At 42.1% G+C, this 20,671-nt stretch overlaps 1 protein-coding gene across 2 annotated transcripts; it reads left to right on the forward strand.

Annotated features, from left to right (window-relative positions):
- Positions 1-13,048: 13,048 nt before the first annotated feature.
- On the forward strand, positions 13,049-20,534 carry c23h1orf87 (chromosome 23 C1orf87 homolog). Of its 2 annotated transcripts, none has more exons than XM_066691910.1 (9): positions 13,049-13,243; positions 14,052-14,174; positions 16,849-16,993; positions 17,285-17,422; positions 17,657-17,896; positions 18,162-18,265; positions 18,642-18,756; positions 19,208-19,385; positions 20,036-20,533. In XM_066691910.1, coding segments are annotated over exons 1-9 (1,206 nt in total). In that variant the 5' UTR covers positions 13,049-13,241; the 3' UTR covers positions 20,197-20,533. The 2 variants fall into 2 exon arrangements, with proteins under 2 accessions (XP_066548007.1, XP_066548008.1); XM_066691911.1 differs by lacking the exon at positions 13,049-13,243 and adding an exon at positions 13,745-13,800 and having other exon boundaries at positions 20,036-20,534.
- The last annotated feature ends 137 nt before the right edge of the window (positions 20,535-20,671 follow it).

Consider the following 20,671-nt stretch of genomic DNA (forward strand, 5'->3'; position numbering starts at 1 on the left):
TCCCTTGGATGATTGCTTCATTACAAAACAAGCTTCTCTGAGGACAAAGATTTCTCACTCAGAAAGCAAATTGATATAACCAAGATATTTTGTTTTAGATTTTTTTTAATTTATTTTTTCTTTATTAAAATTGTTTAAGGTGCCCAAGATATTATTGTTCAGTTCAGTACACTGGTGGTGTATACTGGATCATGGCTGCTCTACATTAATTACTGTGGTAACTTATATTTATAAGGCTGTCTATTGCGAGAGAAAACCATTGTTTCTGAAAAGACTGAATGCTATTCACAGGGCCGAGACATAAGTGCACTGTGATTCCGAACCCTAGCGGTGAGAGAGCGGGCATGTTCTAGAGGTTCTGTGAAACAACTCGAGAAACTTCATGTAGTAACCAACCCCCATTAATATATTTAGCTCAGAGAACGCTCGGCTCTGCGGAAACGACAGCCCAGTCCTCCTCCGAAAGCCTGTCTCCTGGTGTTCTCTTGCATTAGGCATTCGCTACTGACATTTAAATTTTTAATTATTGTGTGGATAGGAATGTGGAAAATCAGATTATCCAGTGTGACATAATTTTTAATACAGGAAACCAGAATACGGAAAATCCATGATTTATTTATGTAGGGGCTATATAAGTAACCTGCTGAGTAACACATTCAATCTGAAACACAAAATATTGATGAGAGAGAAACACACACATATGCGTGCGTTTGCATTTGTGTGTGTGTGTGTAAAATCACGGTTTACAACGGTTTGATCGATTTTTACCAATTTGTTTCACCAAGTTTTTCCCATGATTTTCCCATGATTTGTCCATGTTTACCACAATTTTCCCCTGATTATACCATATTTTTACCATGGTACACCATTCCCCCAATGAGTAAAAAAAGAGTGACAGTGCATAAATACTTACATATACTTATAGTAACTCACCTACTATCATGAACATACTTCCTATTATACTACTAACCTGCTTACTTTTATATACTACTATTGACGCATACTACTCCTAACCTAAATTATACTATTACTACTATTGTTTACTACTTTCCATTACAAACTATAAGATATTAACCTGAAAAGTAACATACAAATAATACAAATCTAGTAGTATAGCATGCAAAAAATACTGTTATCTTCACACTTTAAATTATAGTTAATCTTCTAATCCTTTTTATACATTTCACCCCACTGAATTCACAACGTTGGTAGGGAAATTGAACCTAATTTATATTTGGAGCCAATCGTGGCTGGGTTTACATCCTCATCAGATTCGCGGAGTATCGTATTATTATTTGTCACAAATAGCTTACTTGTTCTCTTTTAAAACTAGGAAGGCAGAAGTGTGTGTGCTTGTGATCGGTGTTTGTAATGGTCGGGCTATCAGTCACTCTGCAGAGGGAGATGGCCTGAGACTGCGGGTGGGCATATTGTGGAGTATAGAAAATGTATTTACCTTTGAATGGTTTGCTGTGTGAGGATTACAGTTAGGCACTGTTGCTTTAGGAAGCAAGACTTAAGCTTGGAAGGTGGTGAGGAGGTTGGATTTCGAAGAGGATTTTCCTAAAATGCCCGCATTCTCCACCTTATGTTGCAATCTTATCTGTGAATTATTTAGTGACCTAACTAATGCAGACGATATGAGCATGTTGTAATTTAACTGTTCCAACTTCTTTATTAAACCTTCATTCATGAACCAAGTCCTTGAACACATCGAAATAAGAAACATAATACATACAGAAGCCCACCTACGAATATCTCCTTTGAACTCCGACCTCCTCCCCACCTTCCATGCATAAGTCTTGCTTCCTAAAGCAACAGTGCCTAACTGTAATCGTCACAGAGCAAACCATTCGAAGCTAAAAACATTTTCTATACTTCACAACATTTGCCGCTCCTCCACACGTTCCCTCACCCTGCGCTCTGCTCAGGAGCGAAATTGTCTCTGATTTTCATTTCCGAGAAGAAAACCAGGCAGGTTACTCTATCTGACAGTGGAGAGAGGCATTTGGCTAATAATGTCAAAAGGAGTAATCTCTCCGCGCAAATCTGATGACAGCCTTATCACCGCGCTCAGCCCGACCCCTGCCTGATAGCCCCCCTCTCCTCCCAGCAGGGAAATAAATTCCACTACACTGGAACACATCATAGAGAGAGAGAGAGAGAGAGAGAGAGAGAGAGAGAGAGAGAGAGAACAAATAATGACCTGCTGTTTAAAAGTAAGTGTACTAAAAAAATAATATCAACTGGCTGTCAGATGCCACAGGTCCCTTCACTCTGTGTTTCTTTGTGCTCAGTTTCACATTTAAGCTTTTATTTGTAACCAGTTTATCTTGATTCTGATTCTATGCCTTAATTTCTCCATATACTCTTCAACTCAGCTTTATTACCCCACCTCCAATTCTGTCTCCACGCTAATTAAGAGCCTCAGTGTATCTCCTTACACCTCAAACCCAGCTTCTGCCTATCAGCCAACATCATCTGCAGGCCCCACTTCCTATCAGCCAGGGAGATTTCCTCAATCTTCCTCCTGATCGCTATCTGTTCCTGTATAGTACACCGTCTGCAACAAGGACGGGACCGTCAGAAACCCAGGGCTTTGGCAATACAGGGTCCTTGACTAGATGATACCATCTGACAGCAGCCCGGGGAGTCTGTGGGTGCCCATGAGAGTGCAATTGGCCTCATCTCACTCCCGAAGAGCTCTGTCCGTGAAAACAGGAGGGGAATGAGTTCACAACAGATTTTCAACTGGTTAAATAACAGGCTGAAATGCAGCCACAAATTTAAAAGCATCAGATTTTATCTTTGGGATTAAGCATGCTATTTTGTTCCCCTCTGTTATTATAATGCCATTTCATTTAGTGACATTCAGCCTGCTTTACATAAAAAAAAGTAAAATGAATATATTGAAGCTCAAATTACATCTCTTTTTTTAACTTTTGTGTTTCTTTCCAAATATGTATTTCAATAAAAATACACCCCCCAAAATAAACATATTTCATAATTGAATTGGCATTTGCCAGTGTTTTACATGCAAATAAATATGATGGTAATTTATCTTTGCTGCGTTAAGTATTCCTCAGCAAAGCAGGAAATGGATAAAACAACAACTACAACAAGAGATGAGTCTGATTGTGGGGTGGCCATCCTAGATCAAATATTTCACTCTCTCTCTCATGAATCATGTAAACCTTGGAGTCCTCTGCCAGGGAAGGTCTGTGGAAGTTCGATGTCTCCTAATCCCAATCTGCCCCCATCCCCCCTTATGCCCCTTCTGCCATCCCTGCGTCAGCACTCTTCTCTATATCCTGTTCGCAGTTCATCCTTCCTGATGCAATTAAGGATTAGGAGCAGTTAGGCAGTTAGACTCGCCGGGCTGTAACACTCTCACAACTCACAGAACATGCTCAGGGCCCAACCGCAACATCAATTTGAAAACTACTTGATATATAAACGGTATTTTCTGAAATGCAAGAACATACAGGCCCATCATCTTACTCAGCAGCACAGAGTCAGCCTAGGAATCGTCCACGTCGTTTCTGGAAGGGGGACAAACAAGAGGATTATATCTGAAGGCTTGGTCTAGTGCTGAAGGTCCCCTTTCACAGCTTTCACAAAATCTGTGAGCTCTGTGAAGTGTCAGAGGTTCGATATTACAATTACAGGTCTATCCAGATCCTGTGACGAGAATCAAACTTGGAGAGTGTGAATCATGATGATTGGGCTCAGCGTTTACTTCCTTCCCTATTAACTTCCTTTCCACAGCAGCGTACTGCGTTGCTGGGGACATTGTGTGCTTTCTGTGTCTCTCTTGTGTGTTCAAGCAAATGTAGGTTTTTGACAAAAAGATTTCCCGTCGGACGGTCTCTTCCTTTCTCTCCCCCAGCTCGTATAGTGAGACGTTTCCTGCAAGAGACAGTCTGTGACGGAGTGACGGCGCGTGGCGGTGACAGAGCCAGCAGGGGGGAGCTGACGGCAGGGTCCCAGACGTAAACGGCACGACCACAAGTGGAACTGACAGGCAGCTGACGGGACAGTGACATCGAGGAGCGCCGCACGCACTGCTCCTTCACTCACCGGGGGGAAGTCTACATCACTGGTCTGCAGGCTTTTGAAAGTTTTTCTGAGCCTCTGGGTGCCACCGCTTTCACTGCCAGCCTCTGGTTTTACCAAATCTCCTTCTTCTTCTTCTTCTTCTTCTTCTTCTTCTTCTTCTTTTTCTTCTTATCATTATTATTATTATTTAATCATTATCTTGGTAGATGATCTTTTCCTTTTCCTGATTCTTTTTCAGACTTACAGTTCACACAAGACACATATAAGGCATTATAAGATATGCCCAGGGGACATTATTTTAAGTCTTGTTTTAAGCATCATCAATATATTCCCTGGATAGGGCGCCTGCCAAGAAAATAATAACAATAATATACTTGCTGGGATTTAATATCTACAAAACTGCAACATGTTTTTTTTTAAGTAGGCTTATGTATTTAAAATAACATTTCATTTAATTACTGATATCTAGCAGTAAAGATTGTATTGCACCTGAGCAACATAATCCCAGGATCACATGAGGAAAATAGCAGGACAATGGGGAGACCAAACATGCTACACGGTAACCAGGACTCCAAGGTAAATCTCACACTGAGCTGCCAGGGGTGGTCGTACACCCCCAAAGGTCAAGGCTCTGTGATTAACGGAGATGGAAACAGGCAGAGCACTGACATGCTTGTGTAATAAGATCCATTTCATTTAAGTCAAAAGTAGCACAAGCATGGCACGAACATCTGAATATGTTGTTTTGCCCCAGACAGACCTCTGGTGTTGAAAGGAACAGGTTAGAAAATACCGCGGTAGAGTTTAGCAATGAAATGATTTACTTTTTCCAGATTAGACAAGAAAAACCCTGATGTGTGTGGGAGCACAAGACAAGGCATCTGGACCTGCCACGGCTCATTGGATTGATGGAATACTAATAAAAAAACATATGACACCGGCATACTAAGCATGTAATTAATATTCTAACATTTGCCTTGCTAGCATATGTAGTTAAGTTCCGTTAAGGGAAATGCCTCGCAAAATGAGTCAAGTCTCAAGTCTGTCTCTTCCAGAGGAGTAATATCCTTGTTAACCTTTCCCCCTGGTCGGCCTTGCAGCACGGCGGAGCGGTCAGTCACGGTGCCGAGGCGAAGACCTGCCCGTTAGGAGTCCGTTTGTATCCTGTTTGCACTTCATGGTGAGCGGCAAGCCAAGGTGTCTGTCAGCTGCTAAATAATCATGCAGGTAGACAGTAAACATATGGGCTTTTTCACAGGCAGAAGGGCTGGTGAACGGTGATTTGCCAAATAATTTCTTACGCTGGTAATGATTAAAGTTCATTGTGCATTAACCCCTTCTGTCTGCAGAACAATAGAAACATGTGTGTGATTAACTTCTAAGGCTAGAAAACCTCTTATAGAAGTGACGTTATTTTTCCATTGCCTGCCTTTGATTTCACCGCACTGGTACTGCGTATAGGTTTACTTAAAAAACACACCCTCACCATTTTATAGTTAGACATTGCTCCTTATTTATGACTTGTCTTTTGCAGGAAATGTATTCTGAACAAAAAGGAAAAAAGAGTGTTTGATGTTCTTCTTCAGCTTCATCAGCATATAGACCTATTTTTCCCAATTATGTTCTGTGTCGTCTGGGATGAACAGATTCAGGACCCACACAATCGCTGTTTATCTATCTTTCAGATTTAAAATGTCGGCACATTCTTCTTCATGTGATTCTGCTCCTTCGTCGCATTGAATTGAGTTTCTCATTTGTCTTTCTAGTAAATTCACACGAGTTCTTCTGTGGGTTTCTGCTCCCACTCTTCCCTCAGATGATCAGTAATGGACTGCAGCCATAAACATGGGTACTTAAAAGTAATTCCCAATTTTATAAAGTATTAGCTTTTAGAATTTTTTGGGGCTTTTTCATCCAGTTTTAAACATACCCTTCAACCTTATAAAAATAAAAAGCTGCAGTGGTATTATAGGATTACTCTTCAGACTTGATTTGCATACATTAAAGTTATGAAGTCGAAAAGAAGAGTGCAGCACCTATCCTGCTTTAGAGCAGTAACTGTCTCTGTATGAGCTATACACTGTGTAATGAGACTTTTAAGAAGTCAAACCCCGTTACACTTAACCCTCTTTATCGCTGCTCTCACGTCCAAGTTGGTAATAAAGTTGGAATTATCCAGTAATGAAACACAGTTCCCAAAGTGTAGCTGACGTGATTAGCCGGGAATGAATAGGGATACTTATATAAACGGCTCAGAGCAATGAAGCATAACTTCGGCAACTCAAAGTTCAATTGCTCCCATGAGTCTTTCTAAAACAATAATAACAACAATACCCCGAAATGTGGCTTATGACTAAGTTCAGATATGCACAGTGTGCCGGCTGACCCAGAACGGTTTCCAACAGTGTCAAGTACTGTGAAAGACCTCATGGCGTCTGCTTGCTTTGCGGACCTGCTCTAGGTGAAGATATGTTTGGTTTGCCCTGCAAATATTGACTATAGGAAGATCTTTTATATGAGGTTTTCGACTCAAGTTTCGGATCAAAGCTGGTGAACTTCCAGGACCGTTTATGTGCCGTTCTGTATATTACTGCAAATGGTCTGACTTTTCAAAGCAGAAACTCTGCACTGAGGGTCAAATCAATGTATTCACTACCAATCACAAAGCCTAGGCAAATACAGAAAATGAAATATCCCAAAACACGTTCCCTGGTGGCCCTGCTCTGTTCGGGGTCTGAAAGGGCTCTGATAGGAAAGTATTTCTCATTCTATTCTTTCCGACTCCTACAAAAAAAGGAGAGAAAGCCTTGGCATTTGTGATTCAGAGCATGAATGTGCCGTCCTCATACAGTATAAGGTATATTTTACATAAATTATCCCTCCTTTTATCACTTAGCCTTATGAGGCAAATTTTTCATAGAGATTGGCACGATGCGAAAGGAGAAAAAGAGACTGAACAAAATGAATTGAATGCATTCAGAGCAGATGCGCAGCGTCTTTTCAGATCAGAACAATTCTTTCTAAACAGCCCGTCTCTTCTCTCTTTTCTCTTTTTTTGTGTGCTTGTTTTTGTGGTTGATGGAAGGCAGTCGAGGAGGGTGGTATCGTGGAGTAGAATCAGCCAGTCGGGCTTTTGTGTCAGCTGGTCCTTTTTAAAAGCAGGTCACTTTGAACACCGCAGGTCTGCGTCTCCACAGAACGGGTCAGGAAAAGCAATTTGCATTTTAAGAGAGGGCCGGAGCGAATGGGAGCTGACTCCTTGCTCAGGGTGTCCCCGAGGGGCCCGCACTCTCTGAGCGGCTGTGACATTCGCTTGATGGAAAAGCATCATCTATAACAGAGCCCGGTGACTTACAATCTGGATTTCCTGCCTGGCGCCTGATTGTTCGTTTCCCATTCAGAGAAATCAAAGTTGATAAAAATAAAGTTTAAAATCCAGAGACTTGAGCGCTGATCTTTCATTCAAAGGACAAATAGTAGCTGTGGTTTATTTCTCAGGAGACCTGCTACAGTCTCATGTTTACTTCACTTTGGATTTGTTTGGTTGGTTTGATTTATTTATTTCCTTCTTTCGATTATTTGTTTTTCTCCTATTGGATGTGATACATTTTTTCAAGCTCAGTGTTGTGCATTGGCATTTCACACCCCATAGAACAGATAATGGAAAACCGACAGAGAGACAAGAAGCCCAGCGTGTAATTTCCTATTTTGTTGTCATTGCCTTTTTTTCTTACTGATAGGATGCTGATATGATCCCACGCAATAAGACTTCACCCAGACACACATGCAGTAGACATTGCTGTCTGGGAAGGAGTGCAGAGTTGTCTTCTGCACAGAGAGCCGAGCAGCGACAGCCAAGTGATTTCTGCAGACACTTCCTGGTTGGCACCTCACATGGGTACACGGCACATAAGGGACTGTGCAAACCCTGCACACACCCAGCCCACAAAGCGACCCTCCTCTCTCAGTTCAGTGTGTTGTGAAGTGTTATTCCACTACTACACAATATTTAATTAGGGAAGCCTGTCAATGCATTGTTTCTTCCCAGGGGAAATCAGCTGTGCTTTTGTATGAAAATGATTGTGGCTGTCAGGGGACTGTAAAAATATGAAAAGAATTATCATTCGCACTATTTATTTATTTTTAAACAAGAACACTCTCTACATATTAGTCAAAGCCTGAAAGCTACGATGCTTCTCGGTCATGCATGTCAGGATGTGACCCACAGCCACCGCACTGTCAGGCCTGGTTCTGTCAGTGAACATAACCGTTTCAGTACAGCTGTACCTCTGGACCTCAGTGTATTCTTTGCACAGCCAGTGGCAATATGCTAATCAGAGACAGGTCCCTGTAGTTTTATCTAGCAATTACAAAACATGAATACACTATCTTCTATAGGGGAAAGAAAATGTTACCTTTTTTGATATATAGTGTTGGATTAAATCTAACAGTTGGGGAGCAGGCTCTGAACCAGCCGAGATGGATCCTATATACAACCCTGAAAACCTGTTTGCACCTCCGCTGTGCACCTGCTTTCTGCAGACTGTAGCCGAAAGGTGACTGAAAGCACTTCAAAAGAAACATGTCTCACCTACACATGTTAAAAGCTCTTGTCTAAGACACACACACACACACACACACACTCACACACACACACACACACACTCACACACACACACACACACACACACACACTCACACACACACACACACACACACAAAAAGCCACAAAATCTTGTTTCCTGGCTGTGAACAGTAAAACAAATTCACGTAATGTTTAAAAGCAGTAACATGTTTCATATTTGCCCATTACAAGCTTTGGAAAAGCAACGTAGTTATGCAACAATGAAAAATATTCAGTACAGTAGTCAAAGACGAGGATGGCACTGGGATCCACTGTATTATAGAGCCTAAGAAATACAATTACATGTTTGTTCATTAATTTCCCAGTCATACCTTTTGTTTGTATATTAATATGCATTGTATTGTATCCTTTCAATACAACACAGGAATCTGTTTTTGCATAGATCTGCAAACTACATACATGGCTTTTTCACGGATAGACATAAACGTCTGTGAATTTTTTATTCCTTGCTGAAAAATGGATGATTTGCACTTTTCCAGAGCTTATCCAATCTCCGACAGTCTCTTATTGCACCTGTAGGATTTGTATGAATTCAGGACCTGCCTGTGTGATCAATGCTTGCTTCCCCTCAATCTGCCAGGTGATTTACTGTTCCCCACAATGGTACCTGCCTATTTAAATGTGCATATATCATTTGTAAAGTGACAGAGGTTAATGAGTGAAAGATAACCCATTACATAGTCAAATTAATCATTTTTCCATCTGTCTCCATAGCATTTTGCCTCGTTCCTGACAAGCACCCTGGAAAGAAAGATATTCTGCCGTTTACAATTACATAGACTGGAGTGCTTGGCTTTTCTTTTTTTGGTAGATGCAATTGTGGAGAGTATTCCTGAATGAGGGCAGAATTGATGTAAGGGTGAAATGCATATGTTCCCTTGACTTTTACATCCATTATCGGCCCGGTGCAAACCTGATCAGGGCCTGCAACCGGTGAATTAATGATTCTGTAAGGTGGCACTCAGAACGAAGCTTCAGTTCTGCAGCTCTCACTTACCACCCTCCACCCCCTTGTTCTGTGTGGTTAATTGGGTGGCTGATCAATTAGGCATCAGCCTGCGTTTCTGGGTGTCCGACAGCATAAATGAAGTTCAGGAGATCAAGGCATAATCTGACAAATTGGGCATATGCGTTTTGTGCAGAAGATGTAATTAACATATCGAGGCGATGAGAGACGTTCCGGCGGCTCGCACCCCCGACACAGACAGCCCGCTGGACCTCTCGCCCCGGGGTGATACTGACACAATCAACAGTCCCAGATGAGCTGAGATTTGCTCTTCATCCATCTCCGTGACCTACAGCTGCTGCAAGGGCAGGCGGGGGACCAGGAGAGGGGAGGCTGACGCTTACACAAGCACAAGTGACCAGCAGGGATTTCACAAAGCCTGGGAGCTGTTTCTGCACCAGACCTGTGCTGCAAGTGAACAATAAGAAAAATATGATAAAAGGTTGACCATCATACCTCATACCTGGGGAACACCTGGAAGGAATCTGGAGAAGGTTGTGAGGTAGTCTATTCTGAGGTATTCGAGCACAAGGCCCAATGATCACAACCATAGGGCCCAAATTATAAACCATTTAAGAGATTGCTGTACCCAGGGGCACACTCTTTAATCCCAAACTAGCTTGCATGCTGTCTACAGACTATTTCTCTCTCAAGGTGAGGTCCGGGACAGCTTTGCCATGCAGCATGTATCATTAAGTCCCCCTCACTGTCAGAAAAACATTATATAGTATGCGTGCATTTCCGCAGTGATACGATTTTAGCATGGCATAGACGAGGCAAACTTTCTCTGTAGCTCAAAAAAAAAAGCTCTTTAACATCTAACTGTGTGCATGGTGCTTAAATCGTGTGTCGATGGCATCTCGCTTAATGCAGTCCTTGATTGTGTGTTAATCCTCGCTATCGTTAATCACCGATCTTGCCCGGGCACAGAGGGAGAAAATGAAGTGACAATCCTCCCGTGCCGAGAAGAGATCTGCCGATTCTTTTCAGAAGTGCGAGTGAGAATTGTAGAGACCGGGGATTAGGACACGATTCATCAACACCCTGTCACTGGCTTCAGAAGTTGTTTGCCTCTCGTAGGCCGGGGTGCCCATTTTCATTAAGATCTCCCCTGCTCAGAACGGGGATTAGGAGGCTGGAGGACAGGCATCTAATTTTAGTCTGATTTCATGGCTCTCTGATGCACCAGGCCAGCCCTCTGAAGATTTCAGTGCCTAATATCTAACACATAACCCAAGATCGGACTCTTTCTGTGGCACAATCACAGACCTAATTTTCCTGCGGATTAATTTATTCAATCATGAGGATAAAATGCACTTTTTGACTTTCGCAGATGCACTTAATGCACTGTAATCTCTGCATTTTTCAAAGATTATTATTAACTTCTACTTTTGAATGCACTGGTATTATAATGATGCACTACCTGCACCTGGTCTCTCTCTCCGCACTGGCGCACATCCAGGGAAATGTAACCATCACTCCTGCACTTCCATAATTTTTGAAAATGTTGTTTTTCTCAATACCTCACCTAATTAACTATTATAATAATACCACAAAGAGCCAAAGCAAGCACCATTTTAAAGAGTATTCCTGCTGACACACAGTGACAGGATTTCTGCTGAAAAAAATCAACACCATCTTGCTCACATCCATGCCAATCTGCATACCACCTGTATGGAAGGGGTAGGGGTCAAGGATTAGGCTCGGAGTTTCTGGTTATGGATCCAGTTAGGGTTACAGGTGTTTAGGATAGCTGTTGGGATGGTGGTCCATGAGGTACTTGGACAGTCAAAGAACTGCAGACCCTCCATGAGAAAAAATAATTTGACAAAACAACACAGCTGCTGCAACACCTGCACATCTGTATGATCTTCTTGATGTCGGGGCGGCTCTATTTTGATATTTTCAGGCTTGATGTAATTTGTTCCGACGGACTCTACAACTGTGTTCTAAGGTAATTGACTTAATTAACGCCTTTATCTATTCACAGCGTAGCACATGGCCCTGGGGGTTCCTTATCGAGAGCAAAAAATAAATAAATAATGAAAACGGATTTCAATTAATATATGAAGTTATAAAAATATACATGAAATTCGATGTTATCAGTTCAATAAATGCTTTTCTTTTCCCTCTGCGTTCTGACGTATGTTTATACTGCCCCCTTGCGGGAGACTGTGGTTTTACAGGAGAGATGAAACCTCTGAAACATTCACACGTGTTTTTTGTTTTTCTTTGCAATTCTGTCTCATGTTGCCTTTTCCCTCTACGTAAGATTTTCATTACTGGTATTAGCAGTTGCACTCCACAATCAAGTATACTGGACGTGTATTTTATATCAACAAATCTTCAACTAAACAGCTTGTATCTGGAATTCACTTGCAGCTTTTATATTTTAAACTGGTGCCAAAGTCAAAAAAGTCGTACTTCTGTTTGAGGGCAGTGATCCTATTTGATGTTAATGTACAATAGTGCAACTGTTTGCACGCATTCTCTGTAGGGCAGGATGACCCTAAACCACCCTGCACCCCATTAAGAGTGCACATGACACATGACCAGACTGCAGTACTGATATTTCACTGTTGGGAATGACAGGCCCCACAGACATGGTTTAGATTAAGGAACAGCACTGCATTTTACCGTCAACAGAAATCAACATTTTACCATTGATTATGAAACAGTTCCTAAACATAAAGCTCTGGAAAAAAAGAAGAGACCACTTAACATAGATTTCTGAACTTGGAGTGGTCTCTTAATTTTTTCCAGAGCTGTATATGATCTCTGTGCCCTCTGCAGACATGGGCATGTGTCTGATTGTGATGGTTCAAAGTCTGCTGTGCAATAAAACTAAACAAACCAGAGAAAGTCCTCAATCATATCTGGGTAAGCTGAAGTGCATTTATGACATTTAAACAGAAGGTGGCAGTCTCCACTACACATTTTAAACATGATCAACTGTCACACAGACAGTGAAATTCTTGCTCGTGGACCAAAAGGTCAAAATATTTTTCACAGCTGTTCAAATTATTTGCAAAACCACAAGAGAATTGTAAAAAAAAAAGGGGTGGGAGTAGTAGTATTTTCCTATTTATGTTATATGTTAATATATGCATACTTGGTTTAAAAACAGTATTATTATAATTATAATATCCTGTAAAAGTATATTGCCACACTACATTGTAAAAAAAGCCATAAACAGGCTGTCAATTAAATGCTCTAACAAACATACTTGGGCAGGAAACAAACAGCTACAATGAGGAAGCCACCACATCCCGGCGGAGTAAATCACTGGGCCAGGTTTACTCAGGGTAACCATGGTGCTCACAGAGGGCACAGGCACGGTCTGCTCGATACTGTGGAAATCATCCAGGGGTATTATTGTCCCTCCACGTCCTCACAGAAACGTTTCCACAGAACCCGGTAAACACTATCTGATGCTGCTGCCTGTTCTACTAGTACTCGTAGAGTACTAGTAGAGTACTAGTACAGTACTAGTAGAGTACTATTCCACTGCTGGGTTCGGATCACTGGTGCATGTAAGTAAAGCAAAGAATGAGAGATATGTGTGTGCCGTGAGAGTTGAGGATATCACATTTTTGTTATTGTTGTATAAATGAACTGAGCTTGTTGTGTCAACTTTCCTCTATAAATACATGTATGTAAATATACTTGCCTTGTAATATTTCAAATTATATATATATACACATCTTTATGAGGATAACTAATAAAAAAAGATAATGTCCATGGGTACCAAGCTCAGTTTTACGGAGATAATAACCCAGAGATCAATTATTTACCAAGATAGAGTCTGGCTGCATCCAAAAGCTCTCCTGTCAGATGTAAGCTCTCTACCGTATATAAGTGTGAACAGAAAATGTCATACAAATACCAAATAAATCTATTGTATTGTTTAGTTGTCTGTATTGTAACAGTTCCAGTTCTTACAGTACAACTTCAGGGAGGCATTTTTGGTTTCCTGTTTTAAACCTGTTGTGTTTTTTGGCACTGCTCTGAAGAGGATTGTTTTCCGTCTCCTCAGAGATAATCAACCATTCGTTCACGGGATGAGGCCCCGCAGGGATCGGATATAACTGTAATCAGGCCACACCAGGGAAAACAGCATTACTACACTGGGGCATTGTATCTGACGTAACCCTGACCTCAGTGGAGGCTGTGCAGAAACCTCTAAACTGTTCACAGTCTGCCTATATTAAATACAATATTTAATAAATGTATTTGAAGAACAAAATAAATAAATAGATATATAAATGAGAAGGTGAAGATGAAGAGAAATAAAAGGTTGAAGTGAACTGAGGATTTTTGCTTTTGTTCTTCCCCCTCTAGGACACCGTGCTCTTACACGATGTCCACAGACGGTGCTCCTTCTGGAATCGATTCAACCCCTGAATTAGTGGTGAAAATCGTTGGAAGCAAACACATCAAGTATTTCATTGACCGGCCGAGGCAGTAAGTCTGAAAAGATTCTGTAAAGAACAATAACAGTTATGATGATGAAATGAACGGTGAGAGGGAGGACGTGCACCTTCCTCGATTTCATTCCCTTGCGTTATGATTTCCAAAGATGACGAAATAATTGGCGTCTCACCCACTTTTCTTGAGGGCAGTGTTGACAATTCTCTGAAAAGATAAGTCCTCCTGTGACAGGCCTGGCCCTGTTTCAACTGGTATGTACTGCCGGTGCTATCTGACATTTCGCCAAACAATGGTGACGTGACACGGTGGCACGAAGACTTGAGGAATGATTAACCTCTTCCCTCCCTACTGTGTGCCTGTGGCAGTCGCTTCACACGCAAGTCTCTCCCATTCAGGAAGAGATCCGCATTGCCTGGCACTGTGAGTGAGACGTGTGCGGGCATGTTCAGAGCTTGCCTGTTTTGGCGGGTAGTGGAAGGCAGACCCAGACACCCACACTGCGAGAGGTGGGAATGTGTCGGCAATCGATTGATTAATTAAACACTTCAGTCGGCATTTGAGGGCGAGTCTGCTTTAGTTCACAGTGTAAGAGCGCTGGTCTCTTTCACAGCTGACAATACATCATTGTGTTTATGCTTTCAAGGCATAGTTTATGTTAGGAGTGTGTTTTATATTGTACGGTTGCCAGCGCACCAGACAATAGATAAATAAAGGGCTTCAAAATGCATTTTTTATTTAGTGAAAGCCCACCAATAACTGTATTGACTGCAGCAGTGATTATGGTAACTGAACAGAGGAGTATATACATCTCAATAATATATCCCATTACTCTTGGCAGTACCGTAGTATTGATGAACGCCGCTCATCAAAATGATAATTTTGCTGGCTGGCGGCCTGTGAACTGATTTCAAATTCCTTCTACACACCTAGCCATTCAGTGGGGAATCATAGACAAACGCAGATGGCCCCTCTGAAGCTTATTTGAAAAACTAAACTAAATTAAACTAAACCAACTAACAGAATAATATACTTTTATTTCACATGTCCATGAGTCACCTTTAGAAACATGTGGACTCATCTGAGGTCAATGCGCTATACACTCACCTAAAGGATTATTAGGAACACCTGTTCAATTTCTCATTAATGCAATTATCTAATCAACCAATCACATGGCAGTTGCTTCAATGCATTTAGGGGTGTGGTCCTGGTCAAGACAATCTCCTGAACTCCAAACTGAATGTCTGAATGGGAAAGAAAGGTGATTTAAGCAATTTTGAGCGTGGAATGGTTGTTGGTGCCAGACGGGCCGGTCTGAGTATTTCACAATCTGCTCAGTTACTGGGATTTTCACACACAACCATTTCTAGGGTTTACAAAGAATGGTGTGAAAAGGGAAAAACATCCAGTATGCGGCAGTCCTGTGGGCGAAAATGCCTTGTTGATGCTAGAGGTCAGAGGAGAATGGGCCGACTGATTCAAGCTGATAGAAGAGCAACTTTGACTGAAATAACCACTCGTTACAACCGAGGTATGCAGCAAAGCATTTGTGAAGCCACAACACGTACAACCTTGAGGCGGATGGGCTACAACAGCAGAAGACCCCACCGGGTACCACTCATCTCCACTACAAATAGGAAAAAGAGGCTACAATTTGCACAAGCTCACCAAAATTGGACAGTTGAAGACTGGAAAAATGTTGCCTGGTCTGATGAGTCTCGATTTCTGTTGAGACATTCAGATGGTAGAGTCAGAATTTGGCGTAAACAGAATGAGAACATGGATCCATCATGCCTTGTTACCACTGTGCAGGCTGGTGGTGGTGGTGTAATGGTGTGGGGGATGTTTTCTTGGCACACTTTAGGCTCCTTAGTGCCAATTGGGCATCGTTTAAATGCCACGGCCTACCTGAACATTGTTTCTGACCATGTCCATCCCTTTATGACCACCATGTACCCATCCTCTGATGGCTACTTCCAGCAGGATAATGCACCATGTCACAAAGGTCGAATCATTTCAAATTGGTTTCTTGAACATGACAATGAGTTCACTGTACTAAACTGGCCCCCACAGTCACCAGATCTCAACCCAATAGAGCATCTTTGGGATGTGGTGGAACGGGAGCTTCGTGCCCTGGATGTGCATCCCACAAATCTCCATCAACTGCAAGATGCTATCCTATCAATATGGGCCAACATTTCTAAAGAATGCTTTCAGCACCTTGTTGAATCAATGCCACGTAGAATTAAGGCAGTTCTGAAGGCGAAAGGGGGTCAAACACAGTATTAGTATGGTGTTCCTAATAATCCTTTAGGTGAGTGTAGTTGGATAATGAGAAATCAGCGAGCTGTACACTTAGTATCGATTGAAAACAGCACTATTTTTCTTTGGTTTGGTATGAGATACTTTCGGAATATTCTTCATCAAAACCAGTTTCTGATGTAGTAAAAGTGTGCATCAAATCAACTTTTCTGATACTGAGAATCACTGTTTAAGATTTGGATGCTGAATTCTCTCCATTAGTTTGGTATTTTATGTCCCCTTTCTTCCTTTGAAAGATTCCCACTCGGATTTCTCTGGTTTCCCCTTTGAGGAAGAAACATTTTCTCTGGTTTGAGATAATGCTGCAGAATCTGTGAAAGCCGTTCATCTGTCTTTAAAATGTGGTCAGCCTTTAAACAGTGGACAATCATTCTTCCCACACATCTAGGACCAAAGACATCAGGCTGATATCTGACCCTATGCCATCCATCCAGAGGGAAACTCAGAAGGAGCCCCCAGATAAACAGGGTGCGACTATTCAAACGCCCGCACAACATGAACCTGTGGGTGCCAGAGGAACGACAGATAAGCAGGTAAATCTAGCAGGTTGGAATACACCAAATCTTAGTTTGTTTCCCCTAGTCTCTTTGTAGGTGCCACAGGACAAGATATCAGTCAAGAAGGAACTCAATTTAGCACAGAAATAGAAACAGCCTGTGCGCTCCATTGCAACAGAACATTACATTTGTTCCAACGTGACACAAACATTGACTCCAGTACAGTATTTGCAGAGCTTTATTGTCTATCATGTAGTTCACTCACCTGCAATAACTTTCTCTTGGTGTTCATTTCGGGGAAACCCCTGTGTATTGGGGGGTCCGCAGGCTTCAGCCAGATGGGGTGTAAACTGTGTCACCGCGCCGTCAGGGGATCAGACACTGTCTTATATTCACTGCCAGCATGCAGCGGCACACGGGAACAGCTCACACCTGGCCTGGGAGGGTCACGCCACCAATCGGCAGGTAGGAGACCCTGCCCGGGTTGGGGGAGATCACGGTGCAGGTGCTCGGAACAACTCAAATCACACAGGCTCACAATTAAGCACCTTGCACTGGTGTGTGTTCAAAAATAAAGAGCACTGTTTTTAAAGGCTTAACTAATCACGGGGGGGAGGGAGGGACCGACAGTGATAAAAATGGCAGAAAACACAGTGCAATATCACCCCCTGCAAATGTACTCTGGTGGTCCACCATTAGGGAGGAGGGCTGCGAGAACTGGGACCACTGGCCACCGTGGTGAGACAGGATCTGCACGGCTGGAAAACAGTAGATCTGCAGAGCATTGGGGAGGAGCTGAGGGAGCTAGACCATACCTACTCCGGGACCATCCACCAATCACAGCTCAGCCTGGTCTTCTTACAACAGGACGTTCCTCTTATGTTGCCAACGCTGAGGCTGCTTTTCCAAACCTTTGCTGACCCCAGCCATCCAGGGCAGGTAACGTTGTTCATCAGCGAGATGGCCCTATTCGCTGGTCTTATATCCTGCCTCTTCCCATAGTAGGGAAAAAGAATCATGTGATTGCACTTGTGAAAAAGCAAAAATAAATGCATTTTGATTTATATGAAAATGTACAATAATAGAAGGAAATGTGTTTGTTTTTTTGCTGCCTACAGTAAATCTCAGGCATGTTGCAGGTGGAGCCATTCTCATTGCTCTTCAGCTTGTGAATCGGTCCTCTCTCTTAAAATATCACCTGCAGGTGCATTACAGACAACTCCTAGATTTCATCAGTGGAGCCATAGAGACTGAAGGACCGGAGTTACACACAGGTCCTCTTGACCATGAAAGAACGGGCATAGCAGGGTGGGTATTTCATACAGATCCTCAGCTAAGGAACAGGCATTTTACGGTGATTGTTTTTCACATTTTCTGATGTGCAGGTTAAAGAAACATACTTGGCCTTCCTATAGTATCATTCAATTCAATTCAGTTCATTTAAACTCAGAAACAAATTGCCACTTCACACATTAAGAGCAAAAAAAATGAATGAATAAAGATATAAAGTTTAGCACACACTGTTAATAAGAAAACAAACACACAGCCGAATAGTAAAAGTAAACTTTTAGGTACTTCGTCATGTGAACTCTTTCTTCAGAGATAAGACTATATCTTTGAAACAGCAGTGGGAGGGCAGAACTGTTCCTGATACTAAAGTTGTATATTATTATTTTTAACCTAGAACTTTTGAAAACCATGAAGATACTAAATTGCCGCATCAACCACAGCAGGGAAATGGGAACAGAGAGCAGCTCAGTTTCCACGAATCAGACATGAACAACAATGGTCTGCTTGCTGTGAGTGTTTGTTTTCTGTGTTGCTTTGTGCATAAGAGCTGAATAGAAAGAAGGAAAGAAACAAAAAAGAAGGAAGAAACTTGTAATCCATACTTGTATTCATTGATTGATTGCATGTTTCCAATTATTACTGGTGGAGTTTGAATGTTTGCATTCTATCATCGGTCCATCTTAGTTCTCATGAATAAAACAAAATCAAACTTGAATTGTAACGGATGGTGAAGGAATCTGAAAGTGTCAGGAATCAGATTGTGTATTCTGGGGAACATGGGTATGACCTTGTGTGATTAAATCGCACGTATGTGATCCATATGATTTTAGAGCATCCGTTTTGTTACTTTGGGACTAGGCCTTAAACTGTCCCACTAGCCTCCACAGCATCTCCCTCTTTTTGGATTATGTGTTCCTCTCTTGTATATTTTTTTCTCTCTTTTTATGCTCTAATTTTCAGACTGAGAAAGTGTTGCACGAAGGCAGTAAGAAGGGGTCCCAGGTCCACAGGTTTTCTAAATCCACCGGCAGTAACCGAGTCATGGGAGACACGGGTTACCCCCCCGACAGCGAGACTTGGTTGCAGAGGTTCCAGCGAATGGAGAAAGCCATGCACATGTATGACTACAAAAGCACAGGTACTGAAAGACGGGCACTATATTGGACTACTCTGATTGCTCATCCGTTCTTAGCCTTGTAGGTTCGCTGGTTCATTGCATTCTTCCAGTTACAAAAATAAAGATCCCCTGTGACTGACACTCACGCTACACACAACAAAGCACTGGTGAAGTGTTGTGTGTGAGAGACATTACAGTAAAATGGGGGAAAAAAGTGAATTGTTTTTCTGAGCCCTGTGAACCAGCCCCTAAGTTAGGCTCCCCATCCTCCAAACTACAAATTCTCCTCCTTGCTTTTCCCAGTAAACGGCTGTAGTCCAGCTGGGCTGCATTCCAGGTTTCAAAGTACATATTTCTCTTTCCCAGGGCTGCCTAGGTTCAGTCATACCCAGGGGTCTATAACAGGAAAATCCATGTTGTTTTGTAATTACCCTGGTGAAGGAAGGCCAAGAACATCTGGAGTACAGTCCCCTCCTCTTGTGAAAAGGAGAGAGCAGTGATCGCAACTACTGCAGGGCATTGCATGAGATACGGCTCGTAACTGATGTAATAATGTGCATTAAATTGCAAAGTGGAGAAACCTGTATTTCCTAAAAGTCATGCAATGCATAATCGGCCACAGAACTGGTTTAACTCCCCCATGAGTCACAGTATCCCCCATTGTTTTCCAGGCTACCTTGAGAAGGACGAAGCAAAACGCCTGCTGCACAACTACAATCTCATTTTCAACCTGAACCTGAGCCCACTGAAGATAAGCGAGGCCCTGCGCCGCTTTCAGTCCGGAGGGAATGTTGCTCTGGATCCGTTGATGCAGTTTCTTAAAGAGTTGTAACCTTAGGTCTGCAAGTGTGTGTATCGTGTATGCATCTCATTTACAATGTTTGTGTATTTAAGAATGCTGTGTGTGTGGTATGTGATTTGGGATTGTTTTAAATGATTGAAAAATGTATGTTAACCTCTCTCACAACTGTATTGCAGTCATTCAAGACTGTTCGTATAGCCTTAGCTACAGGTGGGTATTTTGTAAACAATCTGATACATGAAGTCTGATTTTTCATACGATAAAGTAGAGACAAAAAGGATTCCTGTGTTTGGTTACCTGACACTAAATAAACATTTCTCATCAAGAGAAACATGAATGGTTATTTCAGCCTGGAGACTGCTTTCAAAGTCCAGTATTTGCTGAACTTGGCAAAGTAATATGCAAATAAAGGGGTCACCTAATTAGCATACCATCCCGGGCAAAAGTCTAATGTTGGTCTTTTCTGCCTACAACAGTTCCACCCATTCTAAACTGACGTGACTGA

Source organism: Amia ocellicauda, chromosome 19 (genome assembly GCF_036373705.1).
Source record: "Amia ocellicauda isolate fAmiCal2 chromosome 19, fAmiCal2.hap1, whole genome shotgun sequence".
In the NCBI taxonomy this organism is placed as follows: Eukaryota; Metazoa; Chordata; class Actinopteri; order Amiiformes; family Amiidae; genus Amia; species Amia ocellicauda.

Coding starts and splice junctions, on each gene's coding strand:
- c23h1orf87 (XM_066691910.1), top strand. Junction 14,175..16,848: donor TTCATTGACCGGCCGAGGCA/GTAAGTCTGAAA, acceptor CCACACATCTAG/GACCAAAGACATCAGGCTGA. Junction 17,423..17,656: donor GTCACGCCACCAATCGGCAG/GTAGGAGACCCT, acceptor GTCCACCATTAG/GGAGGAGGGCTGCGAGAACT.